This window comes from Pan paniscus, chromosome 12 (assembly GCF_029289425.2).
Source record: "Pan paniscus chromosome 12, NHGRI_mPanPan1-v2.0_pri, whole genome shotgun sequence".
NCBI lineage: Eukaryota > Metazoa > Chordata > Mammalia > Primates > Hominidae > Pan > Pan paniscus.
The window spans coordinates 17610815-17628270 of record NC_073261.2 but is presented as its reverse complement, the minus strand read 5'-3'; the positions used below and the strand labels follow the sequence as shown (position 1 = coordinate 17628270).

General features: G+C 38.2%; 1 protein-coding gene across 8 annotated transcripts in view; it reads right to left on the bottom strand.

The window, feature by feature from the left end:
• The window catches only part of NPHP1 (nephrocystin 1), an 81604-nt gene that overhangs the window by 26223 nt on the left and 37925 nt on the right, over window positions 1-17456 (bottom strand). For 3 of the 8 annotated variants that reach the window (XM_008951906.4, XM_034953572.2, XM_055107430.2), the window contains exons 7-12: window positions 15254-15357; window positions 14890-14932; window positions 13245-13332; window positions 11800-11894; window positions 10324-10452; window positions 373-447 (exon numbers count right to left, since the gene is read on the bottom strand). In XM_008951906.4, the coding sequence (XP_008950154.1) occupies window positions 373-447; window positions 10324-10452; window positions 11800-11894; window positions 13245-13332; window positions 14890-14932; window positions 15254-15357 (534 nt within the window). Of the gene's footprint in view, window positions 1-372; window positions 448-6565; window positions 6680-10323; window positions 10453-11799; window positions 11895-13244; window positions 13333-14889; window positions 14933-15253; window positions 15358-17456 lie in introns of all 8 variants that reach the window. The other 5 variants (XM_055107426.1, XM_055107429.2, XM_003804309.5 and 2 more) reach the window with 3 other exon arrangements.

Sequence of the window (17456 nt, the reverse complement as noted above, 5' to 3'; positions counted from 1 at the left end):
TGGGTGTAATGTAGCAGTCCCTTAGGTGTCATCCCTGACTTTATCTGAAGAAAGCACAGCTTTTATTAGCACAGTTGGAAGATTTCATCTTTGAAAAACACCCCACTTCCTAAATGTTATCTTTATGTTTTCATTTTTCATCAAATGAGAATTTTCTAAAAATGAACCCTGAAACTGATTGAATGGGATGATTCATAGGAATTACTAACATTGGTGAGTCAGAAACATGAGTAATTTTTATCAATGTCCTCAAAGAACACCAAAGAATCTAAAGATTTATATCTGTTCCCACATACTCTGTGCTATTTATAGAAATATGAATATGTTCTACTTTGAAATTCACTCACTCCACTCATTCAGCAGATTACTTACCTGGGGAGAAAAGGTCCATGTTTTGGGCTTTTTAGGCTGCCATGTGGCTCTGACTGTATGAATGTTGCTCAGAACCTGAAATGAGATTTTCCCTTTTGAAATCATGTAAAAAGCTCTTTGAAACGTCACCATTTCCATGTCCCAAAGAGTTAACAGTGGCTACACTAAGTGAGGAAGATGGCAAGGGGAGAACTTTCACTTTTTACTTCATGCAATTCTGTAATGTTTTTCTTTTTATATCAGGTATGACATAAATGAATTCAGAGTTGGAGTCCTATGCTAGTAATAAATTATATTAAGTGAATTCCTTAATATCTGAGATAGGTTTGCCAGAAAAGTAATTGAAATTTTAGGTAAAAATGGCCTTTTATTTATTTATTGGTTTAGAGAAGGAGTCTCGCTCTGTCGCCCAGGCTGGAATGCAGTGGCATGATCTAGGCTCACTGCAACCTCCGCCTCCCAGGTACAAGTGATTCTCCTGCCTCAGCCTCCCAAGTAGCTGAGATTACAGGTCCCTGTCACCACGCCCAGCTAATTTTTGTATTTTTAGTAGAGACGGGGTTTCACCATGTTGGCCAGGCTGGTCTCGAACTCCTGACCTGAGGTGATCTGCCTGCCTCGGCCTCCCAAAGTGCTGGGATTACAGGTGTGAGCCATCGCACCCAGCAAAAAAATGGTCTTTTAAAAGAAAAGATGTGACCCAGTTGAGCACAGTGGCTCACGACTGTAATCCCAGCACTTTGGGAGGTTGAGGCAGGTGGATTACATGAATTTGGGAGTTTGAGACCAGCCTGGCCAACATGATGAAACTCTGTCTCTACTAAAAACACAAAAATCAGCTGGGTGTGGTGGTGTGTGCCTGTAATTCCAGCTACTCAGGAGGCTGAGGCAGGAGAATCGCTGGAACCTGGGAGATAGAGGTTGCAGTGAGCTGATACCACACCACTGCACTCCAGCCTGAGCCATGGAGCAAGATTCAGTCTCAAGAAAAAAAAAAAAAAAAAAAAAAAGATGTGACCCATACAAGCATTTCACATGCAGTTCATTACTCTGTCACTAAGACAGACAGTCCTAATAGTTCAGATACAGTTATATTTTTCCTCAAGATCTCTAGGCCCATAAATTATATTTTTCTTGAAATTCAATCTCTTATAAAATGCTCTATGCAAGAAGTTCATCATAAAACTTACATAAAACAATGAAATACAAAGGGATTTATGGAATGAAGAATTCAAATTCTAAAATGTTATGGCCAAAATTGACATCTTCCAAAGGAATGGATAATAGTTAATTTTTATTTTAGATGAAAATATTTTATTATAACACTTCCAAAACAAAGCTTTAAAATAATAATTTAAAATAATCCCAAATGTGTTATATTAGGTCAAATTCCACTCACTGTATTCCACATCCCTAGTAGTAGGAATATAGGAGTATTTTATGGGCAGCTGGATTGTTTTCCACATTAACAAAATCCCACTTCCTTCGATTACTAATACATACATGTTTAAACTTTTCCTGAAATTATGTATATTTACCACCGGGACTCTTGGAATACAAACTCCTTATAATTACCACCTTGTGATTACTGTAAGACTGCATGTTATTCTAACGTTCTTCTTCGTTTTTCAAGAAATGTTTTCTACTTCTAATGGCCAAGAAGTCCTTTGCTATAATCAAAATTGAAATCCTATACTACCTCTGCTTTTATCTTTTCAATTTGGAGAATCCTAATTTTGAAGTTTGGAATCAAGAGTAACTTCTTCTGTTTGATAATTTTATATCTTTCCTGACATATTGACTCTAAGAACTAAAAAGGACTTAGTCCAACCATCTCACTATGCATTTCAGAAAACTGCAGCCACAGAGGGTGAATGACTGGCTTAGACTCACACTGCTTTCTGTGCAAAACCAGACCCAAAGAATGAAGAACTGAAGAGTCAAAATAATTTACAGAGATTTCGTTCAGCAAACTGCATTAAAAACGCAAGAGGGGCTGGGTGCAGTGGCTCGTGCCTGTAGTCTAACTACTTGGGAGGCTACGGCAGGGAGATTGCTTGAGCTCAGGAGTTCGGGACCAGCTTGGGCAGTATAGTGAAACCTTGGCTCTATTTTTTTTTTTAAGAATGTACAAGAACTTCTCAACCAGTTTATGCTTCAACACAACCATTCTGCTCCATATATGAAGCAATGAAGCAGTGATAGTTAAAAAGACAGAGTAATACCCAAAAGTAAGATAAATATGTCAATGGACCACAAATAGAAGATAGAAGAGTAAAGTGAGACAAAAACTAGAGGTTTCCTGGGCTCTGAGTCCAGAAGGAGCATGGGGTAGCAAGGGGCTGGATTTGTATGCTATATATCACCCCATGATAGAGAAATAGATATTGCTTTATTGTTGCTGGAAGCCAGTAGGGTTAAAAAAAAAAAAAAAAAAAAGGTTGCCCCTGCTTCTCATAAAAAGTAGTGAGCCTAAGCAAGTAGGAGGACAAAGACATAGCCATGACACCAGAAGCAGAACCATGTCAACAAGTGGGCCTTTTAATGGATCAGTGACATATCTGACATCATCTTAGATCAAGAACTCTAAACTCTACGTCAAGATCTGGTTCTGAACTGGGGTTGGGAGAGGAGGGTGATGTACTGTTAATAAAAACCACAACACTACTAGATAGAGGGAAACGGCACTGGAAGAAATAATTGGAGTTGCAAAGGTATTTGAGAAAATAATGGCTGAAAAAAATCCCCAAATTTGGCAAAAGACATAAACCTATAGATTGAAGAAGCTGAGCAAACCCCAAGCAGGGTAAACCAAAGAAATTCATGCCAGATACACCGTAAACTTCTGAAAACTGAAACACAACGAAAATACCTTGAAAACAGTAAGAAACAGCATTTAGGTTAGCCAACAGGAAAAAAACAATTTGAATGACGATGAATTTCTCATTAGAAGCCACGGAGAACAGAAGGAAATGACACAATAGTTTTCAAGTGTCAAACAAAAATAACTGTCAACTCAGAATTCTCTATCTAATTAAAATATCCTTTTGGAATGAAGAGGAAACAGGGACAATCTCAGATAAAGTCTAAAAATCTGTCACCAGCAGACCTACCCTAAAAGAATGGTTAAAGGAGATTCTCTAAATAGGACATGATAAAAAGAAGACTCTTAGAGCATCAGGAAGAAAGAATAAACAATGGAAATAGTAAAAATATAGGTAAATACTATGGATCTTCTTTCAGGTTTTCCAAATTATGTTTGGTGCTGTGTGATACGATTCTTAATGTATGTAGAGGAAATATTTAAGACAACTATATTACAAGCTAGGGAAAGTAAAGAACTAAAGGAAGGTAAGGTTTTATACATCACTCCAACTGGAATGTTAACACTAGTAGACTGTGGTAAGCTATGCATGTATAAACTTAATACCTAGAAGCAACCACTAAGGAAACTAGCCAAAAAGATACACTCATCAACACTACAGATAACTCAGAATGGAGTTCTAAAAAATGTTCAAGTGGGGCGGGTGCGGTAGCTCACAACTGTAATCTCAGCACTTTGGGAGGCCAAGGCAGGTGGATCACCTGAGGTCAGTAGTTCAAGACTAGCCTGGCCAACATGGTGAAACCCCATCTCTACTAAAAATACAAAAAAATTAGCTGGGTGTGGTAGTGAGCACCTGTAATCTCAGCTACTAGAGAGGGTGAGGCAGGAGAAGTGCTTAAACACAGGAGGCAGAGGTTGCAGTGAACTGAGATTGCGCCATTGCACTCCAGCCTGGGTGACAAAAGCAAAACTCCATCTCAAAAAAAAAAAAAAAAATGCTCAAGTGACACACAGGAAGTGATAGGTTTCACTGTATCCCCACCCAAATCTCATCTTGAATTGTAACTCCCACAATTCTCACATGTCATGGGAGAATCCAGTGGGTGGTGATTGAATTATGGGGATGGGTCTTTCCTGTGCTGTTCTCGTGATAGTGAATGAGTCTCATGAGATCTGATGATTTTAAAAATGGGAGTTTTCCCTGCACAAGCACTCTTCTCTTGTCTGCCACCATTTGAGAGGTGCCATTCACCTTCTGCCATGATTGTGAGGCCTCCTCAGACACGTGGAACTGTAAGTCCAGTAAACCTCTTTCTTTTGTAAATTGCCCAGTCTCAGGTATGTCTTTATCAGCAGCATGAGAATGAACTAATACAGTAAATTGGGACCAGGAGTAGGGTGTTGCTGAAAAGATATCCAAAAATATGGAAGCAACTTTGGAACTGGGTAACAGGCAGAGGTTGGAACAGTTTGGAGGGCTCAGAAGAAGATAGGAAAATGTGGGAAAGTTTGGAATCCCCTAGAAACTTGCTGAATGGCTTTTTGACAAAAATGCTGATAGTGATATGAACAATAAGGTCCGGGCTGAGGTAGTCTCTGATGGAGATGAGGAACTTGTTGGGCACTGGAGAAAAGGTGACTCTTGTTATGTTTTAGTGAAGAGACTGGTGGCATTTTGCCCCTGCCCTAGAGATTTGTGGAACTCTGAACTTCAGAGAGATGATTTAGGGTATCTGTTGGAAGAAATTTCTAAGTAGCAAAGCACTCAAGACATGACTTGGGTGCTGTTAAAGGCATTGTTTCATAAGGGAAGTGGAGCATAAAGGTTTGGAAAGTTTGCAACCTGACAATGCGATAGAAAAGAAAATCACATTTTCTGAGGAGAAATTCAAGCCAGCTGCAGAAATTCGCATAGGTAACAAGAAGCCAAATGTTACTCCCCAAGACAATGTGAAAAATGTCTCCAGAGGATGTCAGAGGTCTTCACAGCAGCCCCTCCCGTCACAGGCCAGGAGGCCTAGGAGGAAAAAATGGTTTCATGGGCCAGGCCGAGGGTCCCCATGCTGTGTGTAGTCTAGGGACTTGGTGCCCTGTGTCCCAGCCACTCCAGCTGTGACTAAAAGGGGCCAAGATAAGCTCAGGCTGTGGCTTCAGAGGGTGCAAGCCCAAACTCTTGGCAGCTTCCATGTGGTATTGAGCCTGCAGGTGCCCAGAAGTCAAGAATTGAGGTTTGGGAACCTCTGCCTAGATTTCAAGAGGATGTATGATATGTCTGAATGTCCAGGCATAAGTTTGCTGCAGGGGCGGGGCTCTCATGGAGAATCTCTGCTAGGGAAGTGCGAAAGGGAAATGTGGGGTTGGAGCTCCCTCACACAGAGTCCCTCCTGGGGCACCACCTAGTGGAGCTGTGAGAAGAGGGCCACCATCTTCCAGAACCCAGAACAGTAGCTCCACCAACAGCTTGCACCGTGCTGCTAGAAAAGCTGCAGACACTCAGCGCCAGCCCATGAAAGCAGCCAGGAGTGGGGTTATACCCTGCAAAACAACAGGGGCTGAGCTGCCCAAGACCATGTGAACCCACCTCTTACATCAGCATGACCTGGATGTGAGACATGGAGTCAAAGGAGATCATTTTGGAGCTTTAAAATTTGACTGTCCAGCTGGATTTTGGACTTGCATGGGGCCTGTAGCCTCTTTGTTTTGGCCAGTTTATCCCATTTGGAATGGCTGCATTTACCCAATGCCTGTACCTCCATTGTATCTGGAAAATAACTAGCTTTCTTTCGATTTTACAGGCTCATAGGCAGAAGAGACTTGCCTTATCTTAGATGAGATGTTGGGACTGTGAACTTTGAGTTAATGCTGAAATGAGTTAAGACTTTGGGGGACTGTTGAGAAGGCATGATAGGTTTGGAATGTGAGGACATGAGATTTGGGAGGGACTAGGGGAGGAATGATATGGTTTGGCTGTGTCCCCACCCAGATCTCATCTTGACTTGTAACTCCCTCAATTCTCACATGTCGTGGGAGGAAACCAGTAGGAAGTGATTGAATTATGGGGGCAGGTCTTTCTTTTTTTTGTTTTTTGAGACAAGAGTCTCAGTCTGTAGTCCAGGCTGGAGTGTAGTGACATGATCTCGGCTCACTGCAACCTCCACCTCCCAGGTCCCGGTTCAAGCAATTCTCCTGCCTCAGCCTCCTGAGTAGCTGGGATTACAGGCACATGCCACCATGGGGGCAGGTCTTTCTTGCACTGTTCTCATGATGGTGAATGATTCTCATGAGATCTGATGGTTTTAAAAATGGGAGTTTTCCCTGCACAATCTCTGTTCTCTTGTCTGCCACCATGTGAGATGTGCCTTTCACCTTCTGCCATGATTGTGAGGCCTCCTCAGCCACGCGGAACTGTAAGTCCAATAAACCTTTCTTTTGTAAGTTGCCCTTTCTTGGGTATGTCTTTATCAGCAGCGTGAGAACAAACTAATACAGGAAGATAGGAAAAAGAAAAGAGACAAACAAAAAAGAGAGAAAACAAAGAGAAAAAAAATAAATCAGTGGACTAAAGGCTTGAGGCTCCTCTCCAGTGTCTGCCTGCTTCTGAATGCTCTGCAGTGCCTTCAGGTAGTTGCTTTTTACTTTGCCCAGAGTTTACAATTACCCTCTCTGGGTGGGGTGGTCCAAGAGGAGCTGACTCAAACATTACTGGAAGTTGTGTCTCATTAGTTAGTTTTGGCAACAATGCCTTTGGTTTTGTGTGTGTGTATGTGTTTTGGTTTTTGGTTTTTTTTTTTTTGAGACAGAGTTTCGCTCTGTCGCCAGGCTGGAGTGCAGTGGCGCAATCTTGGCTCACTGCAACCTCTGCCTCCTGGGTTCAAGTGATTCTCCTGCCTCAGCCTCCCAAGTAGCTGGGACTACAGGCACACGCCACCACGTCCAGCTAATTTTTGTATTTTTAGTAGAGACGCGGTTTCATCATGTTGGCCAGGATGGTCTAGATCTCTTGACCATGTGCTCTGCCCACCTCGGCCTCCCAAAGTGCGGGGATTACAGGCGTGAGCCACTGCGCCCAGCCCAATGCTTTTTATTCATAACTAGGTTTAGATTTATTAAAGAAGCACTCTTACATAAATAGCACGAGTATCTGTGCAGCTATTAAATATGTTCCATAACTCTCAATTTGGAAATCTCACATAAATTTCTTTCATAAAGTAAATTTCATTATTTTGATATATTATTGAAAATAAAATTCCATTCCTTTTTATGTTCTTATATATGAGAACACAGAGAGGTACAGGAAAAAGTATCAAACCAGATGTATGAAACAGAAACCAATTCAGCTCTTGGTCACTGAGGACACCTACTGGCTCATTTGTGGCAGTGATTTTGTGCAGAATGTATTATGGAAGTGAGGGAGGATTACCGTCATAACATAAGTTCATTTCTTTACCCCAAGTTCAGATGAAATAAAGGCATTTTCTTCATGCTGGGGGTTAGCAGTATACTCAGCATGTGCAAAACCAAGCCCATGTCAGCTCCTCCAAACGTGGTCCTCTTCCAGTGTTCCCCATCTCACTGAATGTTGCCACCATCCATCCAGATGCGGAAGTCAGAGACTAGGTGTCATGCCTATACCCCACTCCTCCTCTCTCCTCCATATCCAGTCCATCACCAAGCTTCGTTGATTTTTACTCCCAGATATCTCTATCCACATCTCTCATCTCCACCTCCACCTCTCTAAGTTATCATCACCACCTCTCATCCAGACACTCTTTGAAAGAACTATGTTCTTTCCATGTATAACATCATTCTGATAACTTCCCCTACATTAACTCATTTAATTTCACATTGACCGTTATCAGCTCAAGCAGCACTGTCTTCTCAGGAAGGAGCTTTGACTGTAGATTTGAGAATTCTTTTCTAACATAAGCATCTAGTGCTATAAATGTCCCTCTAAGCAATGCTTTAGCTAACATTCCACAAATTATGATATGTTGCATTTTCATTTTTTGTTCAGTTCAAAATATTTTCTAATTTCCCATGAAATTTCCTTTTAACCCTTTGATTATTTAGAAGTAGTTTTTAAATTTCCAAGTATTTAAGTATTTTTCCATTTATCTTCCTGTTACTGATTTCAAATTTAATTCCATGTAATTAAGGACCATATATTGTATGATTCCAATTCTTTTCAATTTGTCTAGGTTTGTTTTCTGACCCAGGACTGTCTATATTGGTGACTATTCCATATGTACTTAAGAGAAAGTATATTTTACTATTTTGAGGTGAAGTGTTATGTGAATATCAATCTAATCCAGTTTGTTGATATGTTATACAGTTCTCTTACATCCTTACTAATTTTCTGTCTGCTTGTCCTATATTACTGAGAGAGAAGTGTTAAACTCCCCAACTATAATAGAGGCCCCAACTATAATTGTGACTTTGTCTGTTTCTCTTTTCAGTTCTAACCATTTTTATTTCTTGTATGTTAAATTTCAGATGTTAGGTATGTACCCACTTAGGATTACTATGTCTTCTTGGTGAACGATCTCTTTTATCACTATGTAGTGCCTGAAGTCTACTTTGAATGGTATATCTTTTCCCATCCTTTTTTTCTCTTAAGCTACCTATAGCATAATATTTAAGGTGGGCTTCTTATATATAACATATAGGTCAGTCTCTCTCACTGTGGTTTTCATTTGCATTTCCCTGATGACTTCTTACATGTTGACTATCTTTTTATACTTCTAGTGGTTTTTGATACTTCTTTTTTGAAGAGGCTATTCAAGTCTTTTGTCCCTTTAGAAAACTGAGTTATCTTTTTATTTCTTGGATATCTTTGACTTGTTCCTGGTCTTAGAAAAAAAGTGTTCAGTATTTCACTGTTAAGTAAGATAATGCTAGTTTTAGGTTTTTTCTTGTTGCATTTTGCCAATTTGAGGACTCTCCCTTCTATTCCTAGTTTGTAGATAATTTTTTAAAAATCATAAATGGGTGTTGAAATTTGTCAAATGTTTTTTCCTTACCTCTTAAGATGATCGTATGATTTTTCTTATGGCAAATTATAATGATTGATTTTCAAGTGTTAAATGTGATTACCCAGGAATGTACATTTGAATTCCTGAAATAAACCCCAATTGGTTATGACATAATGTCCTTTTTATATATTGCTAGATTCAATTTAATAATATTTTGTTTAGAATTTTACTTTCTATTATCTATGAAGGATACTGTCTGGTAATTTTCCTTTCTTGTAATGTCTTGTCATATTCTGGGGTCATGTTTTTTCTGGCCTTATGAAATAAGTTGGGAAGCATTTCTCCTTCATCTGTTCCTTGGAAGAATTTGTATAAGATTGGTATTATTTCTTCTTTAAATGTTTGAAGAAATTCACAGGTGAAGCCACCTAGGCCTGAAGTTTTCTTTGTGGCAAGATTTTTTTTAATTATAGGTTTAATATCTTTACCAGAGGTTATTCACATTTTCTATTTCTTCTTATGCCAGTTTCAGTAAATTATGGTTCTCCAGGAATTTATCTATTTCATCAATGTTGTCAAATTTACTGGTATAAAGCTGTTTATAATATCTCCTTATTGGCCTCTTAATGTCTGAAGGATCTCTGATAATGTCTCTATTTCCATGTCAGATGTTAATAGTTTGTTTTCTTTTACTTTTTAAAAAAGTCTTAATAGTCTCACTATGCATCTTTCAGTTTTATTAATGTTTTCAAAGAATCAACTTTTGTCTTTTTTAAAATTTTCTCTTTGGTTCATCTGTTTTCTATTTCATTAATTTCTACTCTTATCTGTATTATTTCCCACTTTCTACTTTCTTCAGGTTTAACTCACTCTTCTTTTTCTAGCCTCTTGATTTGCTAGCTTAGATCACTGACTTTAAATCTTTTATCTTTTTTTAATATACACAATTAAAACTATAAATTTCCATCTAAGTACTGTTTAACCTGTATCTCATTTAAAAAATGAATTTTTCAAAGAGTCATTCAAATTTTTCTTTGGTACTAGGTAAAAAATACTCTCTTGGGAATTGGGGAGGAGTTGAATGGAAAAGAATCTAAGGGAATGTTTCTCCATAATCCTAGTATGAATTGATTTACTTCTCAGTAAGCTTACCTTATTACCATCAAATAGACAGAGGCGTACATGTCTGCTGAGAACCTGTATGCTCATTCCTGGAAGAGGAATCATTTTACAGCTCCATAATGTCAGAATCAATGAAATACGACTTGGTCTCGACCTAATCTGAAAGAAAAATTAGTTATAAAAAAGTTTATTTTTATGATTTCTAACACAAATCTGTCTTTTGTGAATTCGGCTTATGAAAATGTATACAGAATTTTTAAAAAAGAAAAAATTTACACATATACAATAAAAGTTTCAATACTCTGTTCATTGAAAATTAAATCAGTCATTTTAGGTAAATTTTTCATAGAGTTACATTTGAAATATTTGCATTTTTCTTAAATACTTAAAAGCTGTGATGAAAGGAACAATAAATATTGGCAGGCAAAATGTATATGATCTATGACTATAGAATCACTGTATTCCAGTCCCGGTTCACTCCTACAGAATGTGGGTAAGTGCAGAAGGCTAACACAGCATAAAACCAATACCACCTGGCATTAAGATTATCCCACTATTTTTTATTCCAAGCAATTATCTACATAGTTCCTTAGTTTCTTAACAGGTGTTTTAACAGAGAGAATGCACTATCTGATATATTTATTCAGATCTGCTTCATAGGTATAATTCAGATTGTGAGTAAATAAATTGGCATTCTGATTTTTTATTTTTTAAGAACAGCTTCAATTCATTAAGCTTTACATTCTGCTTTACGGTCATAAGCCTTTTCATTTAAATAACTTATATTAGACTGGGACTGGTGGCTCACACTTGTAATCCTAGCACTTTGGGAGGGATAGAAGGGCAGATTGCTTGAGCTCAGGAGTTTGAGACCAGCCTGGCAACGTGGCAAAACCCCATCTTTACAAAAAATACAAAAATTACCTGGGCATGGTGGCGTAGGCCTGTGGCCCCAGCTACTCAGGAAGCTGAAGTGGGAGGGTCGCTTGAGCCCAGGAATTTGAGGTTACAGTGAGCCATGATCACACCACTGCCCTCTAGCCTGGGTGACAGAGGGAGACCCTGTCTCAAAAATACTACTACTACTGCTACTACTACTATAAATGATAATAATGGCTAACATCTATTGAGTTCTTTTCATATGCCAGGCATTATTCAAAACCCTTCACACACATAATTATCAAAATAACTTTATGTTGTAAGCATTACTATTACTCCATCTTTACAGATGAAGAAATTGAGGCAAAGAATGATTAAGATAGAAACCTAGTATTATTTCCTTTCTAACAATGAGAGAAGAGTGCAATGGAGAAGAGAAACAAGATAAAGTCAAGGTAGCAAGTCCAAATTCTGCCTTAGTTATAAAAATATCGCTATTTTCAAAATTATCATAAACAATTTTTTTGTTTTTTATAATTCATTAGTCAATTAACATGTTGTTTGTCTAATTGCAACTATGACAAAATCTGGAAGAGTTACACTTTTACTGATAGTAACTATACTTACAGTGCCTTCTGTAGCATCCCACATCAGATCTCTGAAGGCCAGTTGTGACGGCATGAGCTCTGGTTGTAAGAAGTAATTTGCTCGAAATTGATTCCCTGAAAAAATCATTTTTTCTTCATTTTCTTACAAAGAAGGAAACCCCAAATCAAAAATCCATAATGTTATGCTATGAACTAGAGTACAGGCACTTCCAAAATGCCACACTGCTTACTAAGAACTTGCTTTCCAAAATAGAAGCACCAATATAGATTTATGGATAAAAACAGCAGTACAAAACTTACAGATACAAACACATAAAAGATCATCTTAAAGCACCTTTAAGAAAGACTTTTAGGCCAATAATATGCCCCATGATGACAAGGATTCATTCAAATATTTTTGTAAAATGCAGAAATCTATGAGCACTTTTTGGAGACTTCAGAAAAAACACAGTCGTTAGTTTTACTTCTTAACACAAAAGCATTTTATGCTCTTCCTCCATGCTTTAGTCATGAATAATACTTTTAATAACATCATTTATCCATTCGAGAAATAATTTTTGAGTTTCTACTCTTGCCAGATACTACACCAGGTTCTAGAAATACAAAGATAAATCAGAGATATGTCCCCTGCCCTCCATAGTTTACAGTTGAATGGGAGGAAAATTTTCTTAGAAAATAAGTAGACAAGCAAATAAATAAAATAATTATTAGGGGACATAGAGCTATAAAGGGTGTTCACATGAATGGGAGTAAGGGAAACCCACATTACTCAAGGAAGGCATCTCTGGGAAGGCAGAATTTACCGCGAGACCTGAAGGATGAAAAGATGGGAATTTAGGGAGTACTGGGAAGAACCTTCCCAGCAAAGGCATCCTCAAAGCAGCCCTTCCATGACAACTCAACAACTCAGGGTATACAGGACACCCCTTGTCCCCCAGCATGAATCCTCTTTAAAATGAGCTTATAGACAAAAGTTGCCAAACACAGGGAAAGCCAAGAATGAGTAAGGAAAATGAAAATTCCAAATGGAGATAATTCTTTGGAAAAGCCTTGCTTGGAAGAAGATCAGAGAAAAGGAGGTTTTGGCTAGAATGGGATAGGATTCAAGGGGCTGATCCTTAAAGGTGGGGAGAATTAGGTGTGCTGATAGCACAGATGAGGGAATGAACCAGTGTGGGGAAGGTGGGCCAGCTAAAGACACAGGAAAGGGCTGAAAATTAAAGGAGTCACATTTTTGAAAAAAAGAAAGGGGCTGGAACCCAGAGCACTGGTAAACAGGCTGGCCTCTGATAGGATCAGGGATCTTTCCTCACTGTCATAGGAAGGATGAGGAAAAGATGAGCACCAAAGAGATGTGAGATTCAACATCTTCTTCAACAATGTGTTTTGCCTGTGATAGAAAAATTAGACGTGGATCTTGACTGCTTTGCTGAAAGAGTGCAGTGGCTGATAGGCACGCATTACCTTCCTCCAGAAGCTGTGAGAGCGTGGAAGGCCTGAACCCTGCAGGAATAGCTCCCATCGTAGTTAACACATCAACAGTGTTTATCTGCTGAAGACAGTAACATCAAAATGGATTTGTTTTCAGTCATGTTTCTGCATCTCTATAATACTTTATCACTAGAGTAACTCTAACCCAAAAAAGAAAAATATAAACATACAGACTTTAGTGGAAGAATAATACGATTTGGCCCCAAATTCCTGAGAGGATGCCATCACAGCACCCTGGCCTCTCCTAAGGACCTAAGCCCCATACAGTGCCCAGCGTGCAGAGCTGTGTGTTCCGGAGCAGCTGCTTCAAGTATACCCTTATCAAAATGTCCCTGCTCCTGTCCTGCTCCACCCTGCGCTTCCATTTCACAGGTAAGTTAATGTCTATTGGCAAATCACATGCACTGAAGAATTAATGGATTTTTTTTGTATACACATACACACTACTCATAGACACACACCCTCACACATACAAGGATGTACTTATAAGTAATAAATAACGAAAAAGGTCAGGAAGGACACGTACTAAATTGTTAATGGTGATTACTTATGAGTTTGAGGAGGAGAATTTTCATTTGGCTATGTAATTACTTTTTTGTTTTTTGAGACGGAGTCTCACTCTGTCGCCCAGGCTGGAGTACAGTGGAGTATTCTCGGCTCACTGCAACCTCCGCCTCCCAGGTTCAAGCAATTCTCCTGCCTCAGCCTCCCCAGGAGCTGGGACTACAGACATGCGCTACCACGCCCAGCTAATTTTTGTATTTTTAGTCGAGGTGAGGTTTCGCTGTGTTGACTAGGCTGGTCTTGAACTCTTGACCCCAGGTGATCCACCCGCCTTGGCCTCCCAAAGTGCTGGGATTACAGGTGTGAGCCACTGTGCCCATGAGCCACTGTGCCCGGCCTGTAATTTTTTTTTTAATGACAGAATTATGGATCATTTCTCCTTTAAAAAAATGTAATTAATTACTTTTTTTTTTAAGACAGGGTCTTGCCCTGTCACTCATGCTCTGGAGTGCAGTGGCACAATCACAGCTCACTACAGCCTTGACTTCCCAAACTCATGCAATCCTCCCACCTCAGCCTCCCGAGTAGCTGGGACTACAGGCATGAGCCACCACACCTGGCTAATTTTTCTTATTTTTTGTAGGATAGGGTCTCACTATGTTGCTCAAGCTGGTCTTGAATTCCTGGCCTCAAGTGATCCTCCTGCTTCAGCTTCCCAAAATGTTGGGATTACCAGTGTGAATCACCATGCCTGGCCAATTTCTTACTTTTTATTAAAGGCTTTCAGGATTTTTCGAATAGTAAATAAAATTTAACATCTGTTTCCACTCAAATGATAGGAAAGCAGGATCAATGAGAATGTTTCCAAGTCCTCAAGTGACACCATGAATTATCTATTCTTTTTGTACAAAAAAAAAAAAAAAAAAAAACTAATGAGAAATGTTACTTGGAGCACAGGCTTAGAAACCAGAAATATACGTCCTCTGCTCTGTACATTCCATGCCCTGAACCCTGTTTCAGATCCATTGCTATCTTCCACAGTCTCCATCCTATTTCGCATCAGAACTATTAGGTAACAAAACAAGACATCATTAATAAGACAGAAGATACCCACCTCTGAAATCGCTTTTTGAACAGCACTCCAGTGGGAATCAGTTCTGGGGAGACAAAATAGCAAAGTGAGTCAGGTCAGGTTATGCCTATTCACTCAATTAGGGAACTTCTTTAATCACAGTTTATAATCATCAGTAAGTTTTGAAAATCTAACAGTTTCCAGATGAAAACAAGGTAGAACTAAATGTATTAAAAATAATTACAAAATTAAAATAGTAATGATCTTTAAGCAGACAATAGTATGAAAAGCTCTCCAGGTACAAGTTGTCTCCATTTCAAGAAAGCATTGAATTAGTTATAATAATAAAAATAAACAAATAAAATGTTTCCTAAACCTACTTTGATATCCTTTCCCACTTTTGTACCTTTGCTTAACTTCTGCTCCATCTGCTGTTTCATCCACCGCCTCTACATCTTCTTCACTGCCCTCTTCACTTGATTCTTGGCCTTCTTCTTCTTCACTATAAGGCTAAAAAACCATTGAAATGTGAGGTGCTTTTTAACTAATGCAAAAAACAACCAATAAAAATACCAGTACTGCCACCTAACCCTCCAGTAAAAACAAAAACAAGCTTTTCTGTTTAAAAACAAAAAACAAAAGCATCAGTACTTTCAGAAAATCTTGAGCATAGATGGGAATTTAGTATATATGATGAGCATATAAAACTCAGTGGGAAATAAATTTTCAACACATGGTTAATAACTTTGCTATTTGAAAAAATAAGAACTGAGATAGACAGCAAGTTTAATCAAAATAAATTCCAGATGGAATTTACTTAAATAAAAAAGAAAAGACGTAAAGATAAAAATAAAAGAAATATAAAAGCATTAGAAGAAAATAATCTAGAGATGGGGAAGCCCTTTCCAATCATGATACAAAATCAAAAATCATAAGTGGAAACACTGACAGATTTAGCTACATAATAAACAAACATGACCTAAAGTCAACAAAGAAAATATCTAACACATAACTTAAGCATATCCTGAGGGGAAAAAAAGAAAATAGCTCACACAAATATCTAAGGATTAATATCCTGATTATTAAAATATTACAAAAGCTCTTAGAAATCAATGAAAGAGTTTTTTAAATCCCTTAGAAAAAAATATCCAAAAGAACTGAAAAGGTACCAACACATAAAAATGATAAGCACTCAAGGTGATGGAAATCTCAAATACCCTGACTTGATTATTACACACTCCATACAAGTAAAAAGCACTCACACAAATACATAAAATATTATGTATCAATAAAGAAAACCGAAAGTGCCATTCGCAAAGAAGATATACAAATGGTCATAAAGCATATGAGATGATGCTTAACCTCATTAGGAGTACAGTAAATGCACATTAAACCACTAATGACACTTTTTTTGCTGGTCATATTGGCAAAAATTTCAAAGATTGCTAACAGCCATCACTGGCAATTGTGTGAGGAAACAGCACTCACTGATTGTTAGAGGTGGGAGTACAAATTGGCATAACTTTTCTAAAAGGCAAATTGGAAAAATAAATCAAAATATAAAGCTATAAACCCTTTGAACCAGTGATGAACATCTAGGAATTTATCTAAGGGGATAATCGGGCAAGTGTGCAAAGATGCACGCAGGCTTGATGACAACACAAGTTGCTGGCTGGCTACCACCTATTCCCCACCTCCTTTTTCAAACAAAATCCCTGATTTAACAATGATCCAGTTAAAAGACTACATTTCCCAAGACTTCCTTGCAGCTAACTGTTGCCAGAGAACTAAATGCTGGTCAATGAGCAACAGTTGAAAGTTTTTTTGTGTAACTTCCAAGAAACCTTCTTAAAAAGGCAGCAGCTTATGCCTTTTGAATTCTTTCCCCTTTTGCTCCTTGGAATCCTTAAAAGATCCAGCAGCTGACTTAAAACTAAAGAGATAACTCTAGGCAGAGCAGCCTCACATCAGAAACAGGATAAAATATTGGATAGGATCTTAACCAATTATTGATTGCTTTTCTCCACACTTTTATGCTTGAGAGAAATAGGCTTCTACCTTATTTAAGCTACTTTTTGGGGGGATCTTTTTGAAACTGACAGCGGATGCTAATCCCATGTTCTTTGCAACATAATCGATAGTGATTATAGGTTGGAAACAACTTAAATGACCATCTAAATGAGATTAGAAGACTTGCTGCCATTGAAAAAGATGATCTAGACCTGCCCTATGTAATACAATAGCCCTTTGGCCACATGTAGCTAGTGAGCTCTTGAAATTAATCCAAACTGAGAAGTGCTGTAAATGTAAAACACACATTGGATTTTGAACTTAATGTTAAAAAAGCAAAACAACTCAATATTTTAAAATATTGATATGTCAAAATAGTATTTTTGATATACTGGATAATATAAAATATATTATTAAAAATAATTCTACCTGTTTCTTTTTACTTTTTAAAAATGTGTGTAATGAAAAACATGTATTTGTTCTTTGTCACTGATTCCTGGCACAGAGCTCCTGAAACCCTTGGAATTTCCTGAATGATAGGAGTATGTTTTCTTACTCATCAAGAGTCCCCTTCAGTCACTCCTGAGTTTATGCTAATG